General features: G+C 47.7%; 1 protein-coding gene across 1 annotated transcript in view; it reads left to right on the top strand.

The window, feature by feature from the left end:
- Nucleotides 1-24,061, top strand: part of PITPNM2 (phosphatidylinositol transfer protein, membrane-associated 2) — a gene marked incomplete at its 3' end in the record, with an annotated part of 63,922 nt that extends 39,861 nt beyond the window's left edge. Inside the window, exons 11-22 of the mRNA XM_010292148.1 lie at nt 442-561; nt 942-1,153; nt 5,974-6,149; nt 6,544-6,714; nt 9,383-9,532; nt 14,517-14,681; nt 18,514-18,662; nt 21,458-21,574; nt 22,310-22,426; nt 22,761-22,909; nt 23,603-23,752; nt 23,841-24,061. Of these exons, the coding sequence (XP_010290450.1) occupies nt 442-561; nt 942-1,153; nt 5,974-6,149; nt 6,544-6,714; nt 9,383-9,532; nt 14,517-14,681; nt 18,514-18,662; nt 21,458-21,574; nt 22,310-22,426; nt 22,761-22,909; nt 23,603-23,752; nt 23,841-24,061 (1,897 nt within the window). The remainder of the gene's footprint in view (nt 1-441; nt 562-941; nt 1,154-5,973; nt 6,150-6,543; nt 6,715-9,382; nt 9,533-14,516; nt 14,682-18,513; nt 18,663-21,457; nt 21,575-22,309; nt 22,427-22,760; nt 22,910-23,602; nt 23,753-23,840) is intronic.
- Between the last annotated feature and the right edge of the window lie 102 nt (nt 24,062-24,163).

Here is a 24,163-nt window from a genome sequence, read left to right as displayed (position 1 = left end):
TACCCAGGGGTCTCGGTGCTTTATCGTGCCTATCTGCTCAATAACCTTGGAGGCAGGACAGTGTTATCTCCTCGGGGTACGAATGGGGCAGAAGCACAGGGAAGCTTGCCTGAAGTAACACGGACAGCTGGCAAGGAGGGAATCAAGCTTGGGTTTCTGAGGCTGGAGTTAGCACCATAGTCCGTGCTCTGTACTGCTTTCACTTCGCTCCAGTCAGCTGGTGGCAACAGCCAGAACACATTAGCTATCTTAGATAACGAGAGTCTGCAGGGTGTGAGGGGATGTTCATTGATTGAATAGTTTTACTGATGAAAGAACTGGGCATCCTGTTACTGTAGCTTTCCTAGGCGTAATCCAGCGCTCCTTTTAACTGTGGTCTCTGAACTGAAGTCAAGGGCCTATTTTTATTTCTAACTCCCCTGCTTCTGTTGCCTTTTTCAGGTCTGCTTGGTAGGGGACTGTGTTGGAGGAATTCTGGGATTTGATGCCTTGTGCTACAGCAATCAGACTGTGTCCGAGAGCCAGAACAGCAGTCGGCGAGGAAGCGTTGTGAGTGTTCAGGTAATGCTGGCTCCCAGTGTCTGCTGGGAATAGGTCTGCTGGCCACAGCAGCCTCTGTGGCTCCTGTTTTTATCTAAGGATCTTTTCATGGAATAACAAAGACTCTCTTCCTTACCAATGGCAAACATGTGTCTTAAGGTGCATGTGTCTCAATCTGGATGTATTTTCTCTGAACTGGGATGCTTCACCCTCTGATGTGAGGCGTCATCCACACCTGCTTCACCCACACTCTTAGGAAGTGGTTTGGTCTGAGGAACTGTATTGCCCTCAACTGGATCTTGGCGTAGATGGGGAAAGGAAGATGCAAGGAGAAGGACAAAATGTGGGTGTATTCCTGATTTAGCTGTCAGAGTGGTAAATCTGTGTGTTTCAAATCCCAGGATACAGACCTTCTGTCTCCTGGAATAACGGTGAACAACAGCTATTGTTCCAGTGGCTCTAATCTGGAAGCCAGCAGACACCTCAGCAGGAGCAACATTGATATTCCCCGTAGCAACGGAGAAGATCCAAAGAAGCAGCTGCCACGAAAAAGGAGTGATTCATCAACCTATGAGCTGGACACGATAAAGCAGCATCAAGCCTTTCTTTCAAGGTAAGATTTTTGAAGGAACAGAACCAGCAGTATTGTGGAGCTGAGATTGCTGCATCTGTGAAACGCAAATGTTGCTTTGTCATCCTGTGATAAGCAAGGTGGAGGAAACTTTAATTTAGAGGAGTATAGATTTTAGTGTGTTGTATATGCAAAAAGAAAAAAAATTAACAGCACTCTTGCTCAGTGGCAATGAGAGAATCCAGCTGCTCTACTGCATCTGTATTACAACGGCAAGAAGCCCTTCATCCTGTTGCTTGACAGCTGAGGCAGTCAGGTAACTGCTTTTTTGCTGCAATTGCAGGACGGAGGTTATAAAGCAAATGTAGAAATCGTGCAAGGAAAGACGGTGAAGCAGAACTGGGAATCCAGTGTTGTATTAATTTCAAAGCATGTCTGAAAGCTGATTTTGAGTTGGCTGGCCTGTGCTTGGGAAAGGTGGGGGTGAGCCGAGTATCCTTTCATTTTGGCCTAGTTCAAGTGTGAGATTGAATTGTGGTGCCCTTTCTTGTCACAGGAGCAGGTTTCTGCTGTCGTGGCGGCAGGATGCTCTGGATAAGACATCCTGAACCCAGGCTGGTTGGCTGGTTCATGGAGCAACCTTCAGCCGCATGTGAGGGTTGTTCTTTGTCTGCAACTATTTGCCAAAGCAGCCCGAGTCTCCGGTGTGGAGCAGGGACAGGGGATTGTATTCTGTCCCTTGCCAGGGCTGCTCTGTGGCACCAAGGTGGTTTTCAAATTTGTTACTCGCTGTTGAAGCCCCTGGTATAGCATTTCCTAAGCTCCTTCAAATGGACTTTCAGAAACGTATCCCTTAACGTAACTGATGAAATTTTCATAGCAGTCTTTCCGTTGCCGTGGAGTGTTCGGGGATTACTTCTGTAAACCCAGAGGCTTTTCCTGACTGAATCATCTTCTCCAGCCTGTGGATCTGGACAGCCCAGACCTTTTCCTCCTGCAGGGCGGGAGGAACTGCAGCATCCTCTTAATCCCTCTTCCCCCATGCCCCAGGTACTGGGGAGCAATGGCCCCCCAGCAAACACCATTATCTGCGCTGAAACTGTGCCCAAGGCTGTTCCTTTTGCCCTGTGCCGAGCCGAAGGCTTGCCCTGCGCTTCTGCCCCTCCTTCGCTACTTCCACCAGTCGCTGCTGCAGCACAGGGATTCCTGTTGTCCTGCCATGTTAGAGGCCCTTTTGTAAAAGTTTCATAGGACAGAAAAAGTATCAAAGTGGACATCGTTGGTGCACAGAGATACTATATTCAAAGAGACAGCTGCATTTGGAAAAAAAAAAAAAACAAACCACAATAAGCTTCTCGGCTGTTTCCAGCAGGTTAATAAAAGGCAATCAGTCTCTTGTTCGTACCTTATCAAAACAGCCTCCTGTATTACCAGAGAAAATATGAGTCGTGCAAAAATGTGCTCTTTCTCCTCTTTGTTCTTGACCTCAGGGGCATGGACTGAGCTGAGGAAAGTGGACTGGCATCTTGCTGCAGTTTTACATCTAGTTTAAAATAAGTGCTGGGCCTGACGTGGATAGGAGATTGCACAGTTTGTCATTTCAAATAGCTTTGTCCTGGTGCTTCCCGCTCCGTCTCCTAAGCGTTGTGCCCGCTCCCAGCATGAAGCACTTGGGGGTCCCTGGCAATGGCTGTCAGTGTTCAGTGCGCTGATGGACTGGTGCATCTTTACTTCTTTAAGGGGTTTGCATTTTTTAAATCTACCTTTAGACCTTGGGTCAAAAATTAGTCTCTTGCCACAGCTCAAGAGCAAGATTCACTCAGGGAAAGGTGCAGCGTGAAGCTGCTGCATGAGCTTTCTCCACATCTCTCCCCCTCCGCTCCTTGGCGCAGGGTAGGCTCAAGTGCAGCGATTCACCTCCTCCGCTCCCGTGTGATGGCAGGGTGTCGCACACGGACCCGTCCCTGGACCTTGTGCTTACAGCCGTCGTTGCTGAGCCACACGATCATCAGCAGAATGCCCCTTCGGCCTCTCTGTCACTAAGTAATGATTTTCCCGTACAAAAACCAAGCCCTGACGTGGCTTCGTGCAGGAGAATGGCAGAACAGAGCCAAGCTTTCCTGACGGGCAACCTGGCATAGGGGCCTTTCTGTCTGTGCCTAGTGCAGGTTTCAGCTTGTGCCAAAGACACTCGTTCACGTATCAGACCTACCCGCTTCCCTGGGGTAATGCCCAGCAAGCCAGAGCAGCATCTGGAGGTTACAATCACACATTTATTTTTAAATTCAGTCCTTCTGCACAACTACATTATTTCTGGCTGTGCTGTACTTCTGTTATTGTAAATGAGTTGATTTGCTTCTGAAATCCATAAGCTCTTGTTTAATTAATGCACACAGTACATCTGCTGCTTTTTAAAGGGAGAACAGGGTGCTGTAGGTTGCTTGGAGCATGACGGATTCAGACTTCCCCTTGTCTCTCATTTCTTCTGATTGCTAAAAAGACTATCAAGTTCGCAGTACAAAGAGAAAAGCTGTCCAAGTCACTTAGCGGTGTGAGTGGTCCCGTTCTCTTCGTTCTCCACAAAGAGATGCCATGGGAAGATGGGTGGAATACACACAAAAACCCCTTGCACCCGTCCTGCCGTAACACATCTGCCATCAGAACAGTCTTTCCTTTTGTGCCTTCGTTTGAATCACGTTGCTGTAGCCCTGTCTTTGGCAAAACTGAACATGCTCTAAATAACTTTGTATACCTTACACACGGCAAAGTTAATGCATTACAGTCTTGTCAGCTAAAATAATTGGAGCTTCACTGAAGGTGGCTTGTTTTTAAATGTGTTTCAGCGTTGCACGCCTTGGCAGTGTGATCTCAGGGAAGCTCGTTCACATCACAGAAATGGGAACGTGCTCATTTTAGCTGTCACTGCTGTAACCTCCTGTTCCTCTTGCTTTTCACATCACTGTTTTGACTTTCTGTGATATGTATGTCTGGCATAAGTAAGCTTGTTATTTCCCCAAGGTTGGTAACCAGCAGAATAGTACTGTGTATGCATGCACCTTTAGAGAATACGTGAAGGGCAGCATGAGAAGAAGGTTTTTTAGCATGCTTTGGGAGTGGTGGTCAGCAGAGGTGCTGTCTCTGGGGTGATGCATTATTTGCCAAAGCAGGAAAACAAGGTCTAAGTGAAACCCGTTTTTCTTCTCAAATGTGTGAGTATTTGCAGCTGCTCACTTACTGAATGGCTGTCCCAGAGGAGGAGTGTGTGTGAGCGAGCAACTGCCCCGGTGCTACAGACAGTGAGGAGCGAGCAGCCCTATTTCCATGAGCGCAGCAGTGCTGGGACGTCGCTGCCCGGCCGGGCAGCCAGCACGCTGCGTTCAGAAGTGGCCTTGATGAGTAAGCGCTATTGCATACGGAGGCCCGGCGAGTGCTGGTGACCACCTGGGATTTTGACTTGGGGCCACAAAGCTGGCAAGAGACTGTTGCACTTACATCATCCCTGACTCTAGGCCAGTAAACCTTTTATCCAACCCAACTGTTGCGGTATCCATTTATCCTACATATTTTATAGAACCTGTTCAGATGCTTTTTAAAGTGTTTGCAAACACCCTTTTAAGTCGGTGCTGGTACTCTGTCTTCAACTTTCTGCTTCTAATTGTAATGACAATAACCCAGCAAGGCTGCCATCTGAATCTGTAGAACCTGGAGAGCAAACGAAATTGCAGCTTATTGCTTTTGGATGGTAACAGAAGAATCTCAGAAACCCTTTTGTGAACCAGGTTACTAGTGTTACACATCTGTCATTTCGCTGTCTAAGATCTAGACTGCAAAGAAGCACCTTTTCCGAACGTGGGGGTGGATTCCTGGGACTTTCATCTAAGAGTTCCTGCCGTTTGTTCCTCAGTGTCCAAGTGACTTTAAATCTCAGTCTTAAATCTGTGTATTGCTCAGCTTGCACTGCACACAGGTTCAATTTTACAAAGAAATTTGACACCTGAAAGAGTGGGGAAAGCTAGACGTGTTTTATATTATTATTCTTTTTAAATACAGTTACCTGGAGTTGTTGGGATGGGGTTAAGTAGTTTGGTAATAACTTGACAGGTGTGGCCTTATGGGCAAAAGAGAAGTGGGATAGTCCTGGGTGCACATTAAATACAATTTACCGTACGACCACTGGCTTAATGACTCCAAATTCCCATTCCCAGTGAATGCTGTACACATGCATGGAAGCTGTGGCGCAAACTTGGTGCGCAAGGATATTAGAAACTCTCTTGCAGATTTTGATCTTTCTTTTTCTCTCTCCTTTCCCATTTTCTGTTTCTTTTTCCTTTTCAATCCTATAACATTTGTCCAACTACTTCCACGAGGAAGAAATTGGTAAGCACAACTTTCCCTAACATTTGAGAATAAGGAGATGGAAGGAACTCAAATGTTGACAACCAGAAAGCATAGCAGTGATGTGTGTCATGGAGTGAATAACTGTAAACCTGCTTTTTTCCCTTGCTACTCTAGTAATTTTAGCTTGCTGGTTATTTTATCTTGCAAATTACTGTCCTACTAGTGTCAACCAAGATTTTGACTCCTCAAAGAAAAACTGTTTTGAGGAGATAGGAGTGTGTAAATGAACCCACTCGAAGCCTGGATTTGTACAGTCTGAATTATGCCAATATAATGAGGTAATTCTTTGGGAGGACGTTTTACTGGCTAGTAAAACTGCAGTACTGAGGCATGGTGAGTTGATTGGCACAGTTCCTTCATTAAACAGATAGAAATTATATTCACTGCCACTCACTTATCTGGCCTTCAATTATGAAAAAATAGCGTGAATAAAATTTTAACTTTATTTTCTGTTCTTGTCCCAGTTTACATTCTAGTGTGCTGAGAAATGACCCAGGATCCAGGCGATCTAGTAGCTCTACAATGTTGGATGGAGGAAATATTGGAAAGTTTGAATTTGAGATCACCGACTTCTTCCTCTTTGGCTCTCCCTTGGGTCTGGTTCTTGCACTGCGAAAAACTGTCATTCCAGCTCTTGACAGTAAGTCCTGATGTAAACTGCTGAGTTCACTTAGTGGATGGTGTAAGCACCTCCTGCAACAAATCCAGTAAGCTGATGAGACAAACTGGTAAAAACCAAAGATTTACATATAATGCTTACCGCACTGTAAGGAAGCGGAACACTGCGTGCTCTAGCCAATACTGATTATACAATTTATTTGCAGTGTACCTCCAAACATTAAAAATACTGGGCAGTTTTTGAGTCTGTAAATATTGTGATAAATTGTTTCAGTTGACTAAACTGGAAGATGAGGGAGGTGATAAATATTTAGCACTTTTTTTAACCCAACAGTTGTCCTTTTTACAGACAAATATTTACAATCATCTAACAAATAGCCTTTTGGTACTTGAGGGTTTTTTCTCCATCTTTTTAGTCTTTCAGCTCAGACCAGCTTGTCAGCAGGTCTATAACCTGTTCCACCCTGCAGACCCATCAGCTTCACGCCTCGAGCCTCTTCTGGAGAGGAAGTTCTACCTTTTGCCCCCCTTTAATATTCCACGTTACCAGAGGTTCCCACTGGGCGATGGCAATTCTGCTGTTCTGGGTAAGTCACTCTGGATCCATATTAGTGGTCTAAAGGATTATAGTCACGCTTTACATGAAATTATCAAAGCAATTGGGAATGACAAGAAAGAGAATTGGCCCTATAATGTTAGCCTTATTTCTGATTTACCAGAAGAGTAGTTTTCTTCCAACAAAATCGGTGCCTTGTGACCCATATGCCCTTCATTTGTCACACAAAGGCTATCAGCTGCTGAGAGTCATGATGTGGTGAAGGTCCCCATTTTACACCCAAGCTGGTGCTTGTGGTTGGGACTGAATGAACCATGATTAACTTGGCTGAGTTTTTAGGACTTCGATGTTTGGAGGGCCAATGAAGACTGGAAGGAACAGTGTCAACAGTGAGATAGATGATTTACTTGGTTGCAGTCTGTGCTTTTTCATGGGACAGGCTACTGCAGATTGGTGGGCTGGTGACAGTGCCTTGCCCTTGCCATTGAGACACTTTGTCTTCCTAAGGTACCTAGGGTTCCTCTGCCATCAGTGGCCTCTTCACTTGCTCTACCCCAGTTGCAGCAGTAACAGAGCTAAAATGGCTGTGTGCATGCCCTTTTGTCTTACTGGGTTGTATTTGAAACAACTGTGTCCTGACCATGCCCTGCCTCAGCTCCCATTGCATCAGTGCTCTTGCAGTTGATCTAATAAAATAAGTTATATTTCCTACCATCTTCACCTCACTTCTGTACCTAGACTTCCATGGTCTGTTGCCATTTCAGTGCAGGCTCTCATTGCGAGGAGCTCTTGAGGAAGCTCACCACTGTGCGGAACTAAATTTGACCTTTCTCCTTCACCTATAGCTTTGGTTCCCTGTGGGGACAGGGCTTTGGAGCAGGAAGAACAATTGCACCATAATTTTTCCCTTGTTAGAAGTTGTTAGTCGAAGCTACTTAAAGTCAACATTGCAACTAAGAGTCACTACTATAAATCTAGACTTAGAGCACACAGGAGAATGCTGGCAAACCAGAGTAGAATATCAAAGCCACCAGCTAGAAAGATTGGGATTTAGTTGTTGTTTGTTTCCCAAAGCTCTGGTAACTCAGTTGTTTTAATGTTTGAATCATGCAGGACTAAATGAAGAGGAATATGTGTCTAGAGCTGAATAATCTGGTGATAGTCTGCATAATTTTTAAATTGAAAATCCAAAGCAGCAGTCTCCCATCTATCGGTATATTTAAAGATTGCATTGTAATTGCTGAATCTGGAGGTCTGATTTGTTAAATGGCCGTAAACTAAAACCCATGTTTAATAAAGTGAATAAAAAACTTTCTGCAGGCCCCACTCAGTTGTCAAATTTAGGAAAGATCTTGCTGCAACACTTTAAAAATGGATCCACCCACAATTACATTTGTACCCAATCCAGTTACAACAGCTTGGGGAATCTATAGCAACTTGAAAAGCAATTTGCTTTTTGGGTGTATTCTAGGTATGAGCTGCAAGCTTCTTAAAAAACAAACAAACAAACAAAAAAAAACCCTAAACATCTTACCTCCATCCTCTTGAACACCTTGTTCTCACTGAAGCCAGAGGTAAAAGCTCCGTTGACACTGAGCAACCTGTGTTCTGGTTATCGTTCCATGCAACAGCAGGGATCTTAGTAGTTTGCTGTGCCTCCCAAGACCTTTCAGGTGGCTGTGTTTAGAGACACACTTGCTATCTAGTGGAGAAGAGTTAAACAGCAGTTAGCTCAGCTATGAGAAAGGTAGAGTGATTTCAAAACCCTCTTCAGGTTTGAGCCTTCTTATTTTAAAAGATGCTGCTCTGCTGTGATGAATAAAACTGACAAAAAAGGCAGCTTTAAATTCTCTTCTCGTGTAAGACAAAGCCTCTTCATTTGCTTATCATAAAGTAACAGGCTATTCGTTTCCATTACAGTCAAAATTTCAGTGTTGTGATTTACACAGTGCCCAGAAGGACTGTTCTACCCATGATTTGCAAAGCCGCTACTGAAGTTGGTGTTCACTGTAGGGCGCTCCAGAGAAGTTAATTGCTACTATAATTAAGCTATATGATTTGATGATCACGTAAAGTTCAGGTGCTCAATTATAATTAGTTATGTGCAAAACCTCCTTTAACACTGTTTGTGCATATTTCCTCTTGCAGATAGCTAGCTTTTTTATAGTCCACGATTCAGAAAGCCTCTTAGATGATTTTTTTTTTTCCATTTTCCCATCTGTACTAAATATTGGGTCCCTGTTTCATTACAAGCAACCTGCAGAGTGCAATCAAATTCACATCCTTGCTTACTCCTGTGCTTTGCACTGTGTGGATTGTGAGTCTGATTCAAGTAAATCTCCCCTTAGAACATGCTTTTTTTCCCATGTAGTAAAAAGATTTCTCTGGATCTGCTGGGTATTTATGGATTTGGCTCATTGGAGAAGCGGGTTAAGAGGACTCCCTTTTCTTTTGTTGTTGAAATGCCATCGTTGTGCTCTCCTCTGCTACCAGTTAATCTCTCTGATGTGAGTCTATTTGGAAAGTCACACGTTTTGTTTCTTTTACTCTGTTTGAAGGTTGTCCTTTCATTGAAGACTCATAGTTGAAGTGCTCAGTTGTAACTGTTTGTATGTTAACACTTTGTGGCCGCGTGTCTGTTGTTCTTTGTCCTTCTGTTTTGTTTTTTTGTTTTTTTGTTTTTCCCCATCTGCTTCTAGTTGAGACAATCCAGAACAATCCCATCCTCCTCATGGAAAGTAGCCCTCTGGGTGCTCTCCAGCACCAGGACAGCTTCATGGAAACAAGTATCCCCGTTCCCGTACTGAATTGGCAAGATGTTTCCAATAAAAGTGCTGGTTTTGCTGAGTGTGTGTAATCTACACTTTTGTATTGTCTATGGTGTTGGGTACTTGGGGTGCTTTTTGGACATCATGCTGTTGCCCCGTGGAGTTGAAATCTTCATGCTGTGTATCAGGCTGTGCCACATGAAATAACTGCTTGGGATCACGCTTGGGTCTGGGAGACCCACCATGACAAGAACGAGTTGGGATTACAAACCCTGTCCCATTCCGGTGTTGATTCTAGAAGGGGAGACTGCTGCCACGTACTTTTTTTTTTCCATCTGTGGTGGCTGTGCTGCTGGAAAGAGGCTTTGGCACAGAGAGACAGAGTCCCTGGGTGGCCCTGCTTGTGCGGCACACACCGTGCACAGGATCCCCTGGGGATGGGTTGGTTGTCTTCAGTGTCTCTCCCCAGCAGTCAGCCACACTGCACCGTGGCCAGAAGTCTAATTAATGTCTGTGTCAGACCAGATTTTGTCCATTTGATTATTTCATGTTTGGACATTCCTTGTGGCTCTGCTGAATACAGTGACTGAAGCTTTCAGACCCCAAGGTGGCTATACGTGTTGGCTTTTTAAAATTAATTTCTCAACTTCTGCCTTAAAAGCAAAGTTTGATGCATTTGTTTTGCCTTATTTTCCTTCGTAAATGCTGCATGGCCTCATTTACTCTGGTTGTGGCTGGTGCTACATCTGCGATTTTAATGAGATTTGACTTTCAGTTTTTTCTTCCCCGTGTGTCTGTCTTGCCCATTCTCACCTCTTTGTCAGTGTTCTGCATTGGGAGCTTGGTTCTGCTGCCTTGTTGTCTTTGACAAGCTGACCCTTGCTGTTTATGAGCAGTCCAGTACGTTATGTGGTCATACAGGATGGCAACATTGCTGACTATTCCAGACACTCTCTCCCTTTGTTTTTTGAAGATGTAGATGATTTTTAGGGATGTGGTTACCATATTGCCTGTGCTGTGATGTTCTCTAACAAAGCAGAGGGAAAGGATCTGGCACTATTAATTTTTGAGGTCACTGATGAAATGCCATTTAGCTGTCATCTGATATTTCCTGCTGTCAGGACAGAGCTTTTAGCAGCTTCTCTGCTCTTTACCCCATGTTTCAAGCACACAGTGTGGCCAGGCAGTGCTTGGCTTGACTGCAGCAAGTGCTGAATCCCAGTTCAGACACTGGCCTGCGGGAAATTCCCAGTGTCGTAAAAACTTACGGACAACAGAAATCTGTGTTGCTCTTGATCTCAGGGTAGCAACTGCAGAGTGCCCAGTGCTGACCAGTGGCTCCAGTGCAAGCAGGGTCTGGCTTGGGCTGAGCAGCTGGCTGGCTTTTCTATTTATTTTTTTTTTTTACTTTTATTGAACTTCACATATTTTTTGATTGCTTTCAGTATTTCCCGCTTCAGTGCCACTGCTCAGCCTGCAAATAGCACATATTGAAATCTGCCATTCAGATACCCCAAGGACTTAGCTCAGTGCCAGCAGTGTATTAGGAGGATGGCCCAGTGCCGTTCATATAGTGGGAGACAATTAGTAAGAACATTGACAAACGGGTCCATAAATGGAAAGGCACAGCACTGAAATGAGTATTCAAGAACCATAGCGAGGAAAAAAAAAAAAAAAGTGATTTTGCTTCTTATGTCACCTCCGCTAGAAGTCCAGTTACATCTCAGTCCGTTGCGCTGGCCCGACGTGCAGAGGTCCTCTGTTGCGAGAGGGGATGCTCAGGGCACCGCTCGAGCCGGGTCTCCTCTTCCTGACGCCTCCTCGTTCTGATAGTCTGCCTTCAGCCGCAGGACGAAGTACCCTTCAGCCAGTGCAGTAAACCAGGGCCACCTCTGTCCTTAACTGGCCATCTAAATGAACAGCGGAGCTTGACTGAAGTCTTGCTGCCGCGGGCCCGGGTGCGGCCATCTGACTTCACCCTGGGCTCCAAGCGCTTGCCCGAACACGCTCCCTGCGACCTGAGTTCTGGCCGGGGATGCCACCTCCGCAGTGCCCTTTGGCAGCAGGAGCGGTTGCAGGTGCTGGGGTCGGTCTGTGCGGCTGTGGCAGCATCTGTGACGTCCCACCCTGGTCACTGCGCTCCCCAAGAAAGCCCCTTTGGTTTCAAAATTGCAAGAGCAGTGCTACACAAGGGATTTGGTGCAAAGAATACGCAGAGTTTAGGAAATACGTTATTAGGGTTTTTTTCTGTGAGTCAAATCCCGGCGTTTCATCTGGCAGTCGCTGTCACTGCAGCTTTGGAGTTGAGGAAGATTGGCTGAAGGGGCAGTAATGCATAAACCAGGTTTTCTGTCCATGCTTCCTGCCCTGCCTTTTCCTGGACCTCGTTTTTCTTAGAAACTGTGCTTTTTCGGGGTGTGTAGCTTGGGAAAAGGGAGAGCAACCTGAGTGGGCTGGAGCACGAGAGCGAGCGCTGCTGTCGGCCGGCGCTTCGTCCCCTGCAGAGTAGGCTCCTGCCACCAACACGGGCAATCCTAAACTGAACAGTTCAGTAAGACTAAAACAGTTCAGGCTTTTGTAGGAGTGAAAATTACTTCTCTGGTGACACTAGCTAGAATGGCGTTGGAAGGGCTGTTGAGGTTGGGGTTTTTTGCTTTGAACTCATTGTATTCAAAAATCCCCGGTCAGGCCCAAGAAAGCAAGGCTGACTAAAAAGAGCAAGCTCAAAATACCACTATTTCTTCCGTTATTCTCTTTCCACTTTCTCGGTCCTTGAAAAAGGAGATAAAATTCAGGCAGAGCTAAGTGAAGACATGCTAATGGAGCCGGCGCTGTGATCAACCCAGGCAGCGCCATATCTGTCCCAGCCTTTTCTCCTGTGTAGCATTGCTGTAACGCTCTTCGGTGTGTCTTCCAGCTGCTTCCTAATTCAAACCACAGATGTTTTATATTTAAGGGAGAGGAAGTAGTTCAGGCTTCTCTGGTAGGGGTTAGTTAAACCTGAACTTGGTATTTTTCCTAGTGCAGGCAAAGCCAAACCTCTTGTTGCGTCTGCCCAAGTTCAGGGAAGCTGATGGTCATCATCTGTGCTACAGCTGCGTTGGGGCACCTGTTTGATGTGACACAAGGGTATAATTGCAGAAGGATCTCACAGTCTGTATGAACAAGGGAAAGGAGAGGAAGGAGTAACCAGGGAAGAGGTGAGAGGGTTGTTGCAGGTCTTGCAGCAATGGGAATGAGACCGTTTACCCTTTGAGACCTTTGAGGGGTTGAACGCAGCTCCTGGCTTAGCTCACGTCCTCCCGAGTACAGCCTCCCCGAATTGTCAGCTCTTGTTTGTGCTGGTGCTTTCTGCAGTAAGAGAGCCGTGCTGGCCCGGTGGGGCTGGCTGGGTTGTGGATGCTGGTAGCAGCCTTGACAGCCAGCAGCTCAAGGCAAGGTGAAAAGAGGAGGAAAGTGCTGAGAAAGTGATGCTGGTAATGGCCTTTCAGGCACAACGTGGGCAGTGTGTGCAGCTCATCATCAGGTCAGGCTCCTGCTAGGGCTCAGATCTTGCAGTCCACGTAGCTTTTACACAGAGCAGCTTGTGGCCTGATTTTCCCTGCAGAGAGCAGAACTCTTTTACTGACACTTAGCTACGCATTTTCTGCATCATACATTCCCTTTCCCTCCGCTGCAGCAGAATTTGTGTGGGCACAGACACTGCTGCTGCGAACTGAGGATTGGAGGAAGCAAATCAGTAGCCCCAAGCAAAAAAGATCGATATTAAAATAAACCAGTTGCCAAAACAATGCCCTGTGTCAGCCGCATACTGGGATGAAATCCAAGGATATCTAAACTGGCTGAAATAGGCAGAGGGTGTTGGTGTGTGGGAGCCGTGTACTTGCATTCCCCATGGCATCTACTGCCTGGCTGGGCCCAAACCTGCGCCCTGTCTGATACCTGGGAATGAAGTTCAGATGCTGCTCCTCAGGTACAGCAGAGGTGGGCAATGTTAAAATCATAGTAAGTAGCTTTGCTTTTGCATGTTAGCGTCATGCCGGTGCTGCCTGCTATGAAGCACTTAGTATTGGCATTACAAACCCTCTGAGCGCAGGATCCTGGGATACAGGCACTTAATTCGGCCTCGTAGCATCCACAGAGGGAAGAAAACTGAAATGCAGAGATTTGATCGTGACTTTCAGCATCTCTCGGTTTGCCAGTCCTGAACATACTAGGTCCATTTCCCTCCAATACATATATAAGGTCCATGTGAGCATGACTTTAAATCCTCCTTTTCTGTATTTATGTACTAAAGGGTTAGGCCACACTTGGTAAACCTCAGGCTGGGATCTAAAAGTCCAGACTTGCATGTTGTACAAAAGAAGCTCTGTTTTCACAGAGACTGAGTGCTCCCCGATCCGCCAACACCGATTGGAGATGTAAGTGCTCAGCACCAGACTCCTTTCTTTCAATAGCCCTTACTTTAGCTTAACAAGTGTTGGCTGTATCCATTAGCAATACAATACGAGTTCAAATTTAGTCCCTGCCAGGCATGAAAATGTTTTCTTGATTTTATTTTTTTTTTTTAATTTTTGTTTTTGCATTAATGCTTCTATCTTGGAGATGTTCTTTTAAGTCTAAATGTTTCAAGAAAACAAATATCCCCTTTCTAAGGTGGTTGTTTGTCGTTCTTCTTACCTTGGTTATTTTGTCTCAATGTGAATATATAAAGTTGTGTATATTCACATCTGTATGTATGACACATGCTTCTGTTATTGCTGCTCGAATAAGTCTGCCTGGATTTTTCTTTGGGGTGTTGGATTTGTCTTTTGAGCTATTTATTTTGCTTCTCTCAATCAAAGACTGCTCCTCCAGCCACATGTCTCTGCCTGCCGCGGTGTTTGCTTTCCTTTCAAACCAGAGCTCTGATGAAATGTTTTGGTTTTATTTTTTTCATTCCAATCAGTTCTGAAAGGTTTTTGCACCTACCAGCCTTGTTTGCCTCCTTCCTCCCCTCGAGTTCATCTTGCCCAGCCTCTGTCTGTTGGTCTAATATTTTGATTTCCCTGTTTCAACTTTGTAGCAGATGTTGTTCAGTCTCATGGTGCCGTCTTCATGGAAAGCGCGTCCCTGTCCACCCCCATTTCAGCCCCTCAGTTCAGGGGCTTCCGGAGAGCCAGTGAGATCAGCATTGCCAGCCAGGTCTCAGGAATGGCAGACAGTTACACTGCTTCCAACATAGCCAACAGTAAGTGTTTCACCCCCTCCGAGACTATTGCTCGCTGCCGCACCGCTCTCTCAGCGCCGCGCACCGGGCCAGAGCCACGCAGCTTCTGTCTGTCTGTCTGTCTGGGGTTATACTTTCCATTAATAACAAAAAGCTGGAATTATTCCGCCTTCAGCTGGTTTTGCTGTAGTCAGCGCCACGTGTTATCGTATCCCCTGGAGGAACAGATGATATATTTGGTTATAATACAGGGGCCACCGCTGTGTTACGCATGTTGGACCATGCTGGTGATAAACTGTTCAAAAAAATGTAATGATAACTGGTAACTCTGAGCACCATTTGGCCGCTGTGTGCGGTGAGGGTTAATCCAAAGGGATGTTTCTGTGCGGCTGTTGATAAGTCGTGCAGAACTGGCAGGGATCGGCACGGCCAGGCTGATAACGCAAGATGTGGCGTGCGGCTTGATGCAGATCGCCTAAATGAGGTCCACAAAAATGGGGGTGAGTAAGCCCCTCTAATGCTGCAAGGCAAGAACAAGTTTGGGTTATTTATTACTTTGCATTAGAAATTTGGGTCTTCTGTAGCCTGCGGGGCAGCTCAGAGAGTCAGCCAGCTATGACCCATATCCCAGAGCCAAGTGAGGAATAAAAGGGATTTTTTATTTCTTACTTTTGCCAAGACCTGTATAACTTCCCAGCTAATACAGGGGAGAACAACAGCCTTTGTTAATGGTTCCGCCCCTACTTTGTTTCAGCTGAGGTGTGAGATTAATGGTCTGTGTCCTCAGGGACCTCTAACAACTCAGACCAAAAAAGGCTGAAAACCAAATAAATTAAAAAAAAACAAACCAAAAAAACCCCTCAAAAAACTTCAGCCCAAATTCTTATCCCAGTAGAGGTGGAAAAAATTTAGAGATGCTCCATTCCTGGCACGTTAGAATACAGGGCTATGAACAACTCGCTTCATAATTAATTGCTGAGGTTAATAACGCTCCCCGAGGCGAGTGTTAGTTGCTGACAGTCTGCGGGAGCCCATCAGGGCCTGCTGTAACTTCTTGCCCTGTTTGAGGCAACACTCAGCAGCCGGAATAAGCTACCTGCGCTCCAACAAACGAGGTTTTCTTTCCCAAAGCACGTCCGAGGGCTGACGCTGTGCTCCCCGTGTGCGTTCTTATATTTGTCCTGGTAAGACGTCTTGCCAACCGCTTGCTAAATATTAATCTGCTTGGGAAGAGGCTCCTGGGGGAGAAGGTGTTTGTTTTGTGCTGGTTTCACACCCACGGAGCTGCCGAGCTCGGCTGGCCGGAGGGGAGGTGGGGAGCGGTGGTTGTTCGTTATGAAGTGTTTACGCCGGGGCAATGCAACGGAGGGACCCAGGCTGATGGCAGGGTCAGGCCCACGCAACGCTTGCCTCTCCTTGCTTTCCCTGCGCTCTCCCCGGTTATTTAGCTTCTGGTTTGTGTAATTTTATTCTTCGCGCACTTCACAGCCGTCCAAACCTGTTTCTGAGATCGGAAAGGAAGAGTCCGGCCCCGGCGCGGGCTGCGCACACACCCTGACCCTATGTGCAGCCTGCCCCAAGGGCTGTCGCAGCCCCTTCCGTCGCCTCCCGAGTGCCGACATGTCCTCTGGGCCCTGGCTCTGGCTTTGCAGCTCTTGCGCTCGACCTTGTTAGCGCGGTGGTAATGGGAAGCCGTGGCGTTGAGGGTCGGAAGTGGTCTGTGCTTATCCCACAGGGAGAGCCAGAGGAAGCCCAGAGGGGCACCGCAAAGCCGTGGCTCCCTCCCGGGAGCCCTCCCTAGGGTGCACCTTCCTTTGCACTGTGAATTTCTGGAAGATGAAACTGGTGTTGCCGGCGGCATGTGTGCCATAATAATAAGTGTGATTTCTGCTTTTTTTTGATTTTATTTTTCCTTTTAGAAACCAAACACCACCTTAATCATTGTAGAGGGTTTAGCCTTCTTTCCCAACTTGCCCTCCCTCACAAATCCCCTACCCAAACCTCATCCAAGAGACGTAGGCAGCATAAACATGAAATCCCTTCGAAGGGAAGAAAGCTCAAAGGGCTGTGGAGTCAGGCTGCAGACTGTGTTCTTCGGATACCCGACCTGGACATCAAGACAGGTATTCTGGAGAGATCCACTCCGGTCAACTTCCTCTCTCGTTCAATAGTCACAGAACTTCACAACAAATCTATGCGCTTTCACTGAGGCACTTGCAATTTCTGATTGCATTTTAACAAGTATTCTGTCACTTGGCTCCAAAGATCGATCATAACACAGCTAACAACTTGGCGAGAGCAGAAGTTCTTCTGGGCAGAGCTGTGGGGACAACACTTCTGCCTCCACCACTGTCTTTTGAGCATGGAAGAGTAAATCCTGTCTGCTTCCTACAAAGAATCTGAAATTACCCCAAAGAATGCCCCCCTCAAGCTGGGGACTTGCATGAGAAGTGAAAGTTGGGACATGCCTGGGAGCTGCCAGTTTGGAAGACAGGGAGTCAGAAATGGCTCTGAGGAGGTGCCTGTGTGCTCTGGAAAAGCCATGTTGATCCATCAACCTCCTCTTTCCCATGGCTCTTCAGAAAAGCAAGAGCCCATTAGGATGAGGAGGGCCTGGGCATTCAGCACAGCCAGGGCTGGGCCATAGGGATGTGCTGATGCCATAACCTTCTTCACGTTGCTGTGGTGGGAGCTTTGTGCAGGTCTCTGGAAGGAGCTGGTGGGTCCATTTTTTCAGTTCAGCATCTGTACTCATCACCAGCTAGATTTCCCCTAACGAGGGGTTTGTTGGATTGTACGTTACACCTGGCAGCCCATAAAAAGGGAACATAGTCATAGAGAAAAACCAAGCTTGAGAAAGCCCTTGTCAAAGCCCTAGCTGTTGCAACCTGCATGCGGACGCAACTCCTCCTGTTGCCCTCTTGATCTGATCCATCTTCTCTTTCCACTGCTGCTTTTCCAGGCCAGAGCGAGGGAGTCGGAAAGGATGTGTGCATGGGCAGAATTCGGGGCAGTGTCGAAGTGTGGTGGTGTCCTGTGGGTGAATGGGTGGCTGTCGGTCACTTCTGTGCAAGTCGTTGACTCCCTCAGGGAGAAACTCTTCTGTGTTGTCTGTAACCTTGCCCACCCAAGTCCCAGAGCATTTTTCAGTCCCACATGCAATGGAGTCCTGGCACCCCTGGACACTTTTCTTGTTGGCCACTGCAGAGGCTGTGCTCCTTGGGGAGGCTGGGCTTGGATGTCTCAGTGGCCTGCAATGTGGTAGCCCAGGAGGGCAACCATGACTTGTCAGGGACTGCCAATCCCAGCAGCACATGCTATAGCACCCTGCCTTGTGGTGCCTTTTAGCATCTCATGTGGGTTCCCAGTATTCAGATCCTCTTTAGTGTGGCCGATATCTGGATGCTAAAGAGAAGCTAAAGGAGTGGGATGCGGGGCCGGAGATGGCCTGGGCGTGTACTGCGGTGAGCAGAGAGCACACACCCTTCCTCCCACAGCTCCAGGGAGATGCGTTTCTGTCTTATGTTTTGGCACAAGGATTCCCAGGTTCATTGCACGCGAACCTTGGACCCCTTCCGCAAAGTCGGGTCTAATGGCCAATTAATACCTGCCCTCTAGCGCCTTCCTATTTGCTTAAATAAAGGACAGCTCAAGTGGTGGTGCCCCGGCGTGTTCCTCCCTTAGTTTGAGCAAAGGCCGAGCCCTGGGTTGGTTGTTCCCTCTTAGCAGTGTGACCAGCCAGGGAGCAACCTCCCGGCATACCTGGAGTGAGGAGCCAGAGCCTCAAAATACCGTCTGTGACGGAGACCACGCGTGCATGTGAGCCCGCTTTGAATGAGTCTTTTACTTCTAGTTGCTGCCAAGTGGTGGGGAACCAAAAGGATTGACTATGCTCTCTACTGTCCTGATGCTCTGACGGCTTTCCCGACGGTCGCTTTGCCGCACCTCTTCCACGCGAGCTACTGGGAGTCCACAGATGTCGTCTCGGTCCTGCTGAGACAGGTACAGTTGTCTTCCCTCCCCCGATCTCCCTTGGGTCCTCTTTCTGATGAAAAACATTTTGGGCTCTTTGTTTTTCTGCTGCACCTTCCATAACTCTGGTTGAGAGTTACATAGAGGTGAAAAAATACCCTTTGCTGCTGCAGATCCATCTTCTTCCCTTTCCTTCTGTTCCTCACCTGTGGTGTTAGCAGAGCTGCAGACGTCACAGTTGTGGGTTAGGCCTGGTTAGTTTGAGTCTGGGTTCTATCATCGGAGCAGGTTTCAGATGGGCGCACCAAGGAGCTGTGGAGCGAGCCGAGGGCCATTTCCTATCAGATCCTAGTGGCAAAAGTCGGTGGCTCTTGTTTCGTGAAGTGAGCTGTTCTCTGTGCGTGCGAGTTAAGTCTGAAACCTAAGGGAAACTTCCCGATGTACAAATAAAAACAAGTTTTGTGTGAATTTGACGTGAGTTGATACAGTTAGGTTGTCTGTTTTGGCTTTCTAAGTTACTGTGGTCTCCTCTAGGAACTCAGACCATTGTCACCACGCTGGGATTATTAGTCCTTGTTCCTCCAGTACAAAGCAGTTCTCCTGGGGCTAGGTAAATGGGGATTGCTGGTGTCTGGAGTCTGACATCTCAGACTCTATCAACTTACACTTGGCCTGAGATTTAAATTTGCTGTTTAGAATGTGTTTTTCCTAAAAGAAATACTTTTCCTTCAGTTCCTTGGGGATGCGGGGGAGTTATTTGCCTTACAAAGTATGAACCCCCTCGAAGGAATGGTACTTAGAGCATGGAATTGGAAAAAAACAAAACTAAAAGCAACTCTGTGGATTGTGTTGCCCACTTTGGTGCTTAGGTCTGCTTTGCGTTAGCTCAGCTGTTCAGCCGTCCCCACTCTCTTCCAGCCTCTTCAACTGCAGCTCTCAATTATTTATGATTCTGTTGGCAAACTTTATTTCAGTGCTATCTTCCAAATCGTGCAGGAACCATAAACAACAGAGATGTCAGTGTTGGTGGCAGCTGAGCAGTAGCGATAATCCAGTGAGACCCTTTCTTCCCGGGCTGTATCTAGCCCAGCAAGACATCTCTGTGCTTTCACACGCCTTGCTGGATCAGCTACTGTGAAAACCCGCGTTACAGAGACCTGTAATTGTGCGTGAGTGGGAACAGTCACGACAGTCTCATACGCAAAATGCTCCACTGAAGAAATAGCCGATTACTCAGGATTCAGCCCGAACTTGGGTCTGTAGCACGGTGTGGCACTTCATATCTTGCAGCTCGAGGTACCTCTCCATCCATCCAAAGCCTGCCGGTGGCTGCCTGGGTAGTCTGGCACCCCCCTTCCCTGGTGTGCCTGTGTCTACTCACTTGTCTCTGTCTTGAGAACAGGATTTTTCTCATTCCCTGTTGTCTTGCTGTGCTTCCAGAGCACCACGCCACTTCTTCCCCTAATAAGGACTTGTTTCTAATCGCCTTTGAAAGTCATCTCTGGACAAAATGTAAAAGTAAGCTGTTGAATACTTTTAGCCTCCGAAGATTAAAGCTTGTTAAAACAAGCCCAGATAGGACTCAAAATAGATTCCTGATTTAAATAATTTTCAGTAAAACTTGTTATTTTGTTTACCTTGGATTTCCATGAACTCCCTCCCCAGCAAGCTCATCCTCCCTGGGGTCCTTTTTCCATTTTCCTGGAAGAAAAACAGCTTGAGCTCTGCAAAGCAAGCTGGCCTGTGGCAGACCCCTACAGCCTGGGTCAGCTGGAGAGCTGCTGACCACACAAAATATGTTCAAGACCTTGTAAAAGAGCCTATATATTTAAGAGGCTCCTTAATTTTTTGGAGAGACAGGTCACTAAGGACTACTGCCAATCTCAGATTTCTCCGTGCAGGGTCACCTCCCAGTCTTCCAGCAGTCTTTGAAGTATCCCCTCACCTTTGGGGTCTGTGGTGTTACTCTTCCCTTTCCCTTCTAGAGTTTAAGAGCGGTCTAGGTAGGATTTAATCCTGCTTCTGCATCCCTGCCTGCACCCTGGTGGCAAGCAGGAATTGCCTCCAGAGGCTGGCTAGTGAGCATCACCTTGCCCCACTGATCCTTGCTCTGGTGCAGTGACATCCCACCAGCACAAAGTCCTTGAGCTCTCTCGACCTCGGGGACAAGGTCAGCATGGGCAGACACCCTGGGCTCTGTCTCGCGCGTGGATGAGCTGGGTCCCTGTGCGCCTTTGCTGCGGTCAAATCAATGGTTTTGTCACCTCTCAAAATGAGGGGAGCAAAAGCCATGGGACAGGAGCAGTCCAAAATGTGTTTAAAAAGAGATAAGAAATGAGCTGAAGGAGCGGCACTTGTCGGCATGAGGCTGGTCAGAGCAGCTGGTGCTAGATCAGATTAGCTGCCGTTATGGGAACGGCAGAAAATCTGTGTTTGAAGGAGACTGGTCCCATGCAGATCCTGGGAAGAGGCTAATGAATGCCTTGAGGAAAGGCAGATGCCTAAGTGCAGAGCTTGTCCTGCTGTGTTTCAGGAGGTACAAAACTGACTCACAATCTAAATAACCTGTGTCCCAGCCGGGATTAAGTCAGCGCTGGCCACAGGCTGTGCTAGTTCGGAAGAGACCACTTGTCCTTGCAATTAAGGGAGCAGCCTGTAAAACCTGCGAGCTGACAAGCCAGACGCCCAGCAGGCGAGCCCAGGCCACCTCTGTCCAGGCATCGCCCTTACTCAGCGCTGGCTCGGGAGATGCGGAACAACGTGGGCAGGGGAAGGGGGCCGCTGCGCAAGTGGCTGATGTCTCGATGGGATCTGTCCTCCCACAGGTGATGAGGCACGAGAACTCGAGCGTTTTGGAGCTGGATGGGAAGGAGGTGTCTGTTTTCACCCCCTCCAAGCCCCGTGAGAAATGGCTCCGCAAGAGGACGCACGTGAAGCTCCGGGTAAGGGCGTTTTTGGGGCTGCCTCCATAGCAGGAGATGTGCTGTCATGTAGAGGGGTTTCGATTTGGGCTGCAAGAATGGCACTGAAGGTGGCCAGCATGGGCACGGCTGCATCTGTCCGTGGCAGAGACAGAGGATGATACTGCACTGCTGGTGTATATTAGTGATTATACCCTACCTGTGTAATTGTGAAAGAGCAACCTGAAAGATCTGTACCAGCAGGTCTCCTTTTGGCCTCAAGTCTGTGGAAAGTACAGAAAACAGTGGCTGTGGGTGAGGGAAAGGGACCAAAGGTCTTTCAAAGTCCAATAATGCAAGTTCTCTGCTCGGTAAATGCCCTTCGTTCCCAGGAGATGTCTCCGATTCCCAAAAGAGGGCAATTCTCTGCTAGAGCTGAAACAACATCAGTGAGATTCTCTGGCAGCTGTTTGTAATGCCTCTTACACCCGAAGTGTAAGAGTTAATAGGCAGTATCAGAATTGCATGTACAAACTGATATTGAAATTGGCTCTTCAGCCATGTCCAGTCAAATCCACCATCAATGTGGGGCACAGAACCTCACCTCTGCCATGGGTCAAATGCTTTTCTGTAGCTGAGAGCTGTGGAGGGGGGGTGGCAGAGAGAAACCCGTGCTCCAATTTGTCTGGTTATATTTGGCATTCCCCTGCGAGGCTGTCCATCGCTGCAAACTTTTGTTTTTGTTCTTTTTTTTTTTTTTCCCCTTGACTTGTGCAGAACGTCACAGCCAACCACAGGATAAATGACACAATTGCTAATGAAGATGGGCCCCAGACCTTAACTGGAAGATTTATGTACGGTCCATTAGATATGGTCACGCTCACAGGAGAAAAGGTACTGCTATGGGGGTTGTGCCCCATGGGGTGAGAAGCGTGACGGGGTTTGCTACCTTTGCATCTTGGCCCGGTTCCCTTGCTCAGACTTGTGTGGTGCCTCCTACCAGGAACAGCATTCACGGTGGAGCCCTTCACCACTGAGGCTGGGTTTCATTCCAGCATCCCGATGTTTGGGTGCTTCTCAGCTCACATCTGTGAAGTGCAGAGAGTGGAGGCAAGACCCAGCCCTGCTGCCGTCCAGAAGGGCTCAGCTGGAAGGTCCCCACGGTTGGCCTATTCTACTCGTCTCTGTCTTTAATGCTGTTGTTGACCCAGCCTCGCTGTATTCCCAGGTGGACATTCACATCATGACCCAGCCACCGTCAGGAGAGTGGGTTTACTTTGACACAGAGATCAGCAACAGCAGTGGCAGGATTTCTTATGTCATCCCTGAGAACCGGCGCCTGGGCATTGGCGTGTACCCTGTCAAGATGGTGGTCAGGTGAGGTCCCTTGGGGTGCTGGGGCTTGGTTTGCAAGAGGAACAAAAGTGGAATTTGATGACTATAGAATACAGTCCCTCCTTGTGGGGCGGCTCTGATTGTTCAGTGTGTTCAGAGCCTGGTTTGCCAGCGAGAAGGACAAAGCCATTTGTGCTCTACAGTTGTAAGAGGAAGATCCATGTTTTATTCTGACTCCTACATCATCAGCGGGATGGAAATTGAGCTCCCATTGCAGGACCAGACCTTCTGTACCACAGACACATGGCCTTGCAGTCATCTGCAAACCTGCACAACTAAGCATGTTTTTAAAGACCATAATCTTGTCCTTGAGGGACAGAACTTTGTACTTGTGATAATTCATAGGCCAAGGGCTCCAGCTCAACTCCACTTGCTGGTGTTGAGCTCTAGAAAGGGGGAGGAGAGGACCATCTTTTCAGAGGTGAACCCAGCAATGGTTTTCTGGGGGTATTTTTTTTGAATCACTGGCTCCAGAGCGCTATTTCCAGACCCACTTTAACGCAGAGGCCTTCACGCAGTGCCTGTCGTTGCTGTAACGGATGGTAGCATCACTGTTAGAGGCTTTGGGCTGGATTTGGGTGCTGCTTTGGGCTTGTGATGAGCTGCAGGACACATTGATACCTCCTGAAAGAATCTGTGTAGCTTGATGCCTATAAATACCTGCATCCCTTTCAGGGGTGACCACACATATGCAGACAGCTACATCACGGTCCTGCCAAAGGGGACGGAGTTTGTGGTGTTCAGCATCGACGGCTCCTTTGCAGCCAGCGTATCCATCATGGGCAGCGACCCCAAAGTCCGTGCCGGAGCAGTCGACGTTGTAAGGTCAGCGGCAGGGGCTGGGGCAGTCAGTTTGTTTTACGCTGGTGTTGCTCTAGGTCTGCAATCCATTGACTTGTGGCTTTCCTTCTAGGCACTGGCAAGACCTTGGCTACCTCATTATCTACGTCACGGGCCGCCCCGACATGCAGAAGCAAAGGGTGGTAGCGTGGTTAGCACAGCACAACTTCCCCCATGGGATTGTCTCCTTCTGCGATGGGCTCGTTCACGACCCGCTGCGGCACAAGGCCAACTTTCTGAAATCCCTCATCACAGACGTAAGCCTGGGTCTGCTGGAACACGATCGTAGCAGGGGTTTAGATTGCTCCTCATCCAATTGCCCCTGTTGGCACCAGTCTCTTGGCAGTCATGTGACCTGCAGCGAAAGATTCTGGGGCCGGTCTTGTTCAATATCTT

Source organism: Phaethon lepturus, unplaced genomic scaffold (assembly GCF_000687285.1).
Source record: "Phaethon lepturus isolate BGI_N335 unplaced genomic scaffold, ASM68728v1 scaffold4878, whole genome shotgun sequence".
Lineage (NCBI taxonomy): Eukaryota > Metazoa > Chordata > Aves > Phaethontiformes > Phaethontidae > Phaethon > Phaethon lepturus.
Note: the sequence above shows the minus strand (reverse complement) of the source record. Positions and strands in the feature narration are given on the sequence as shown.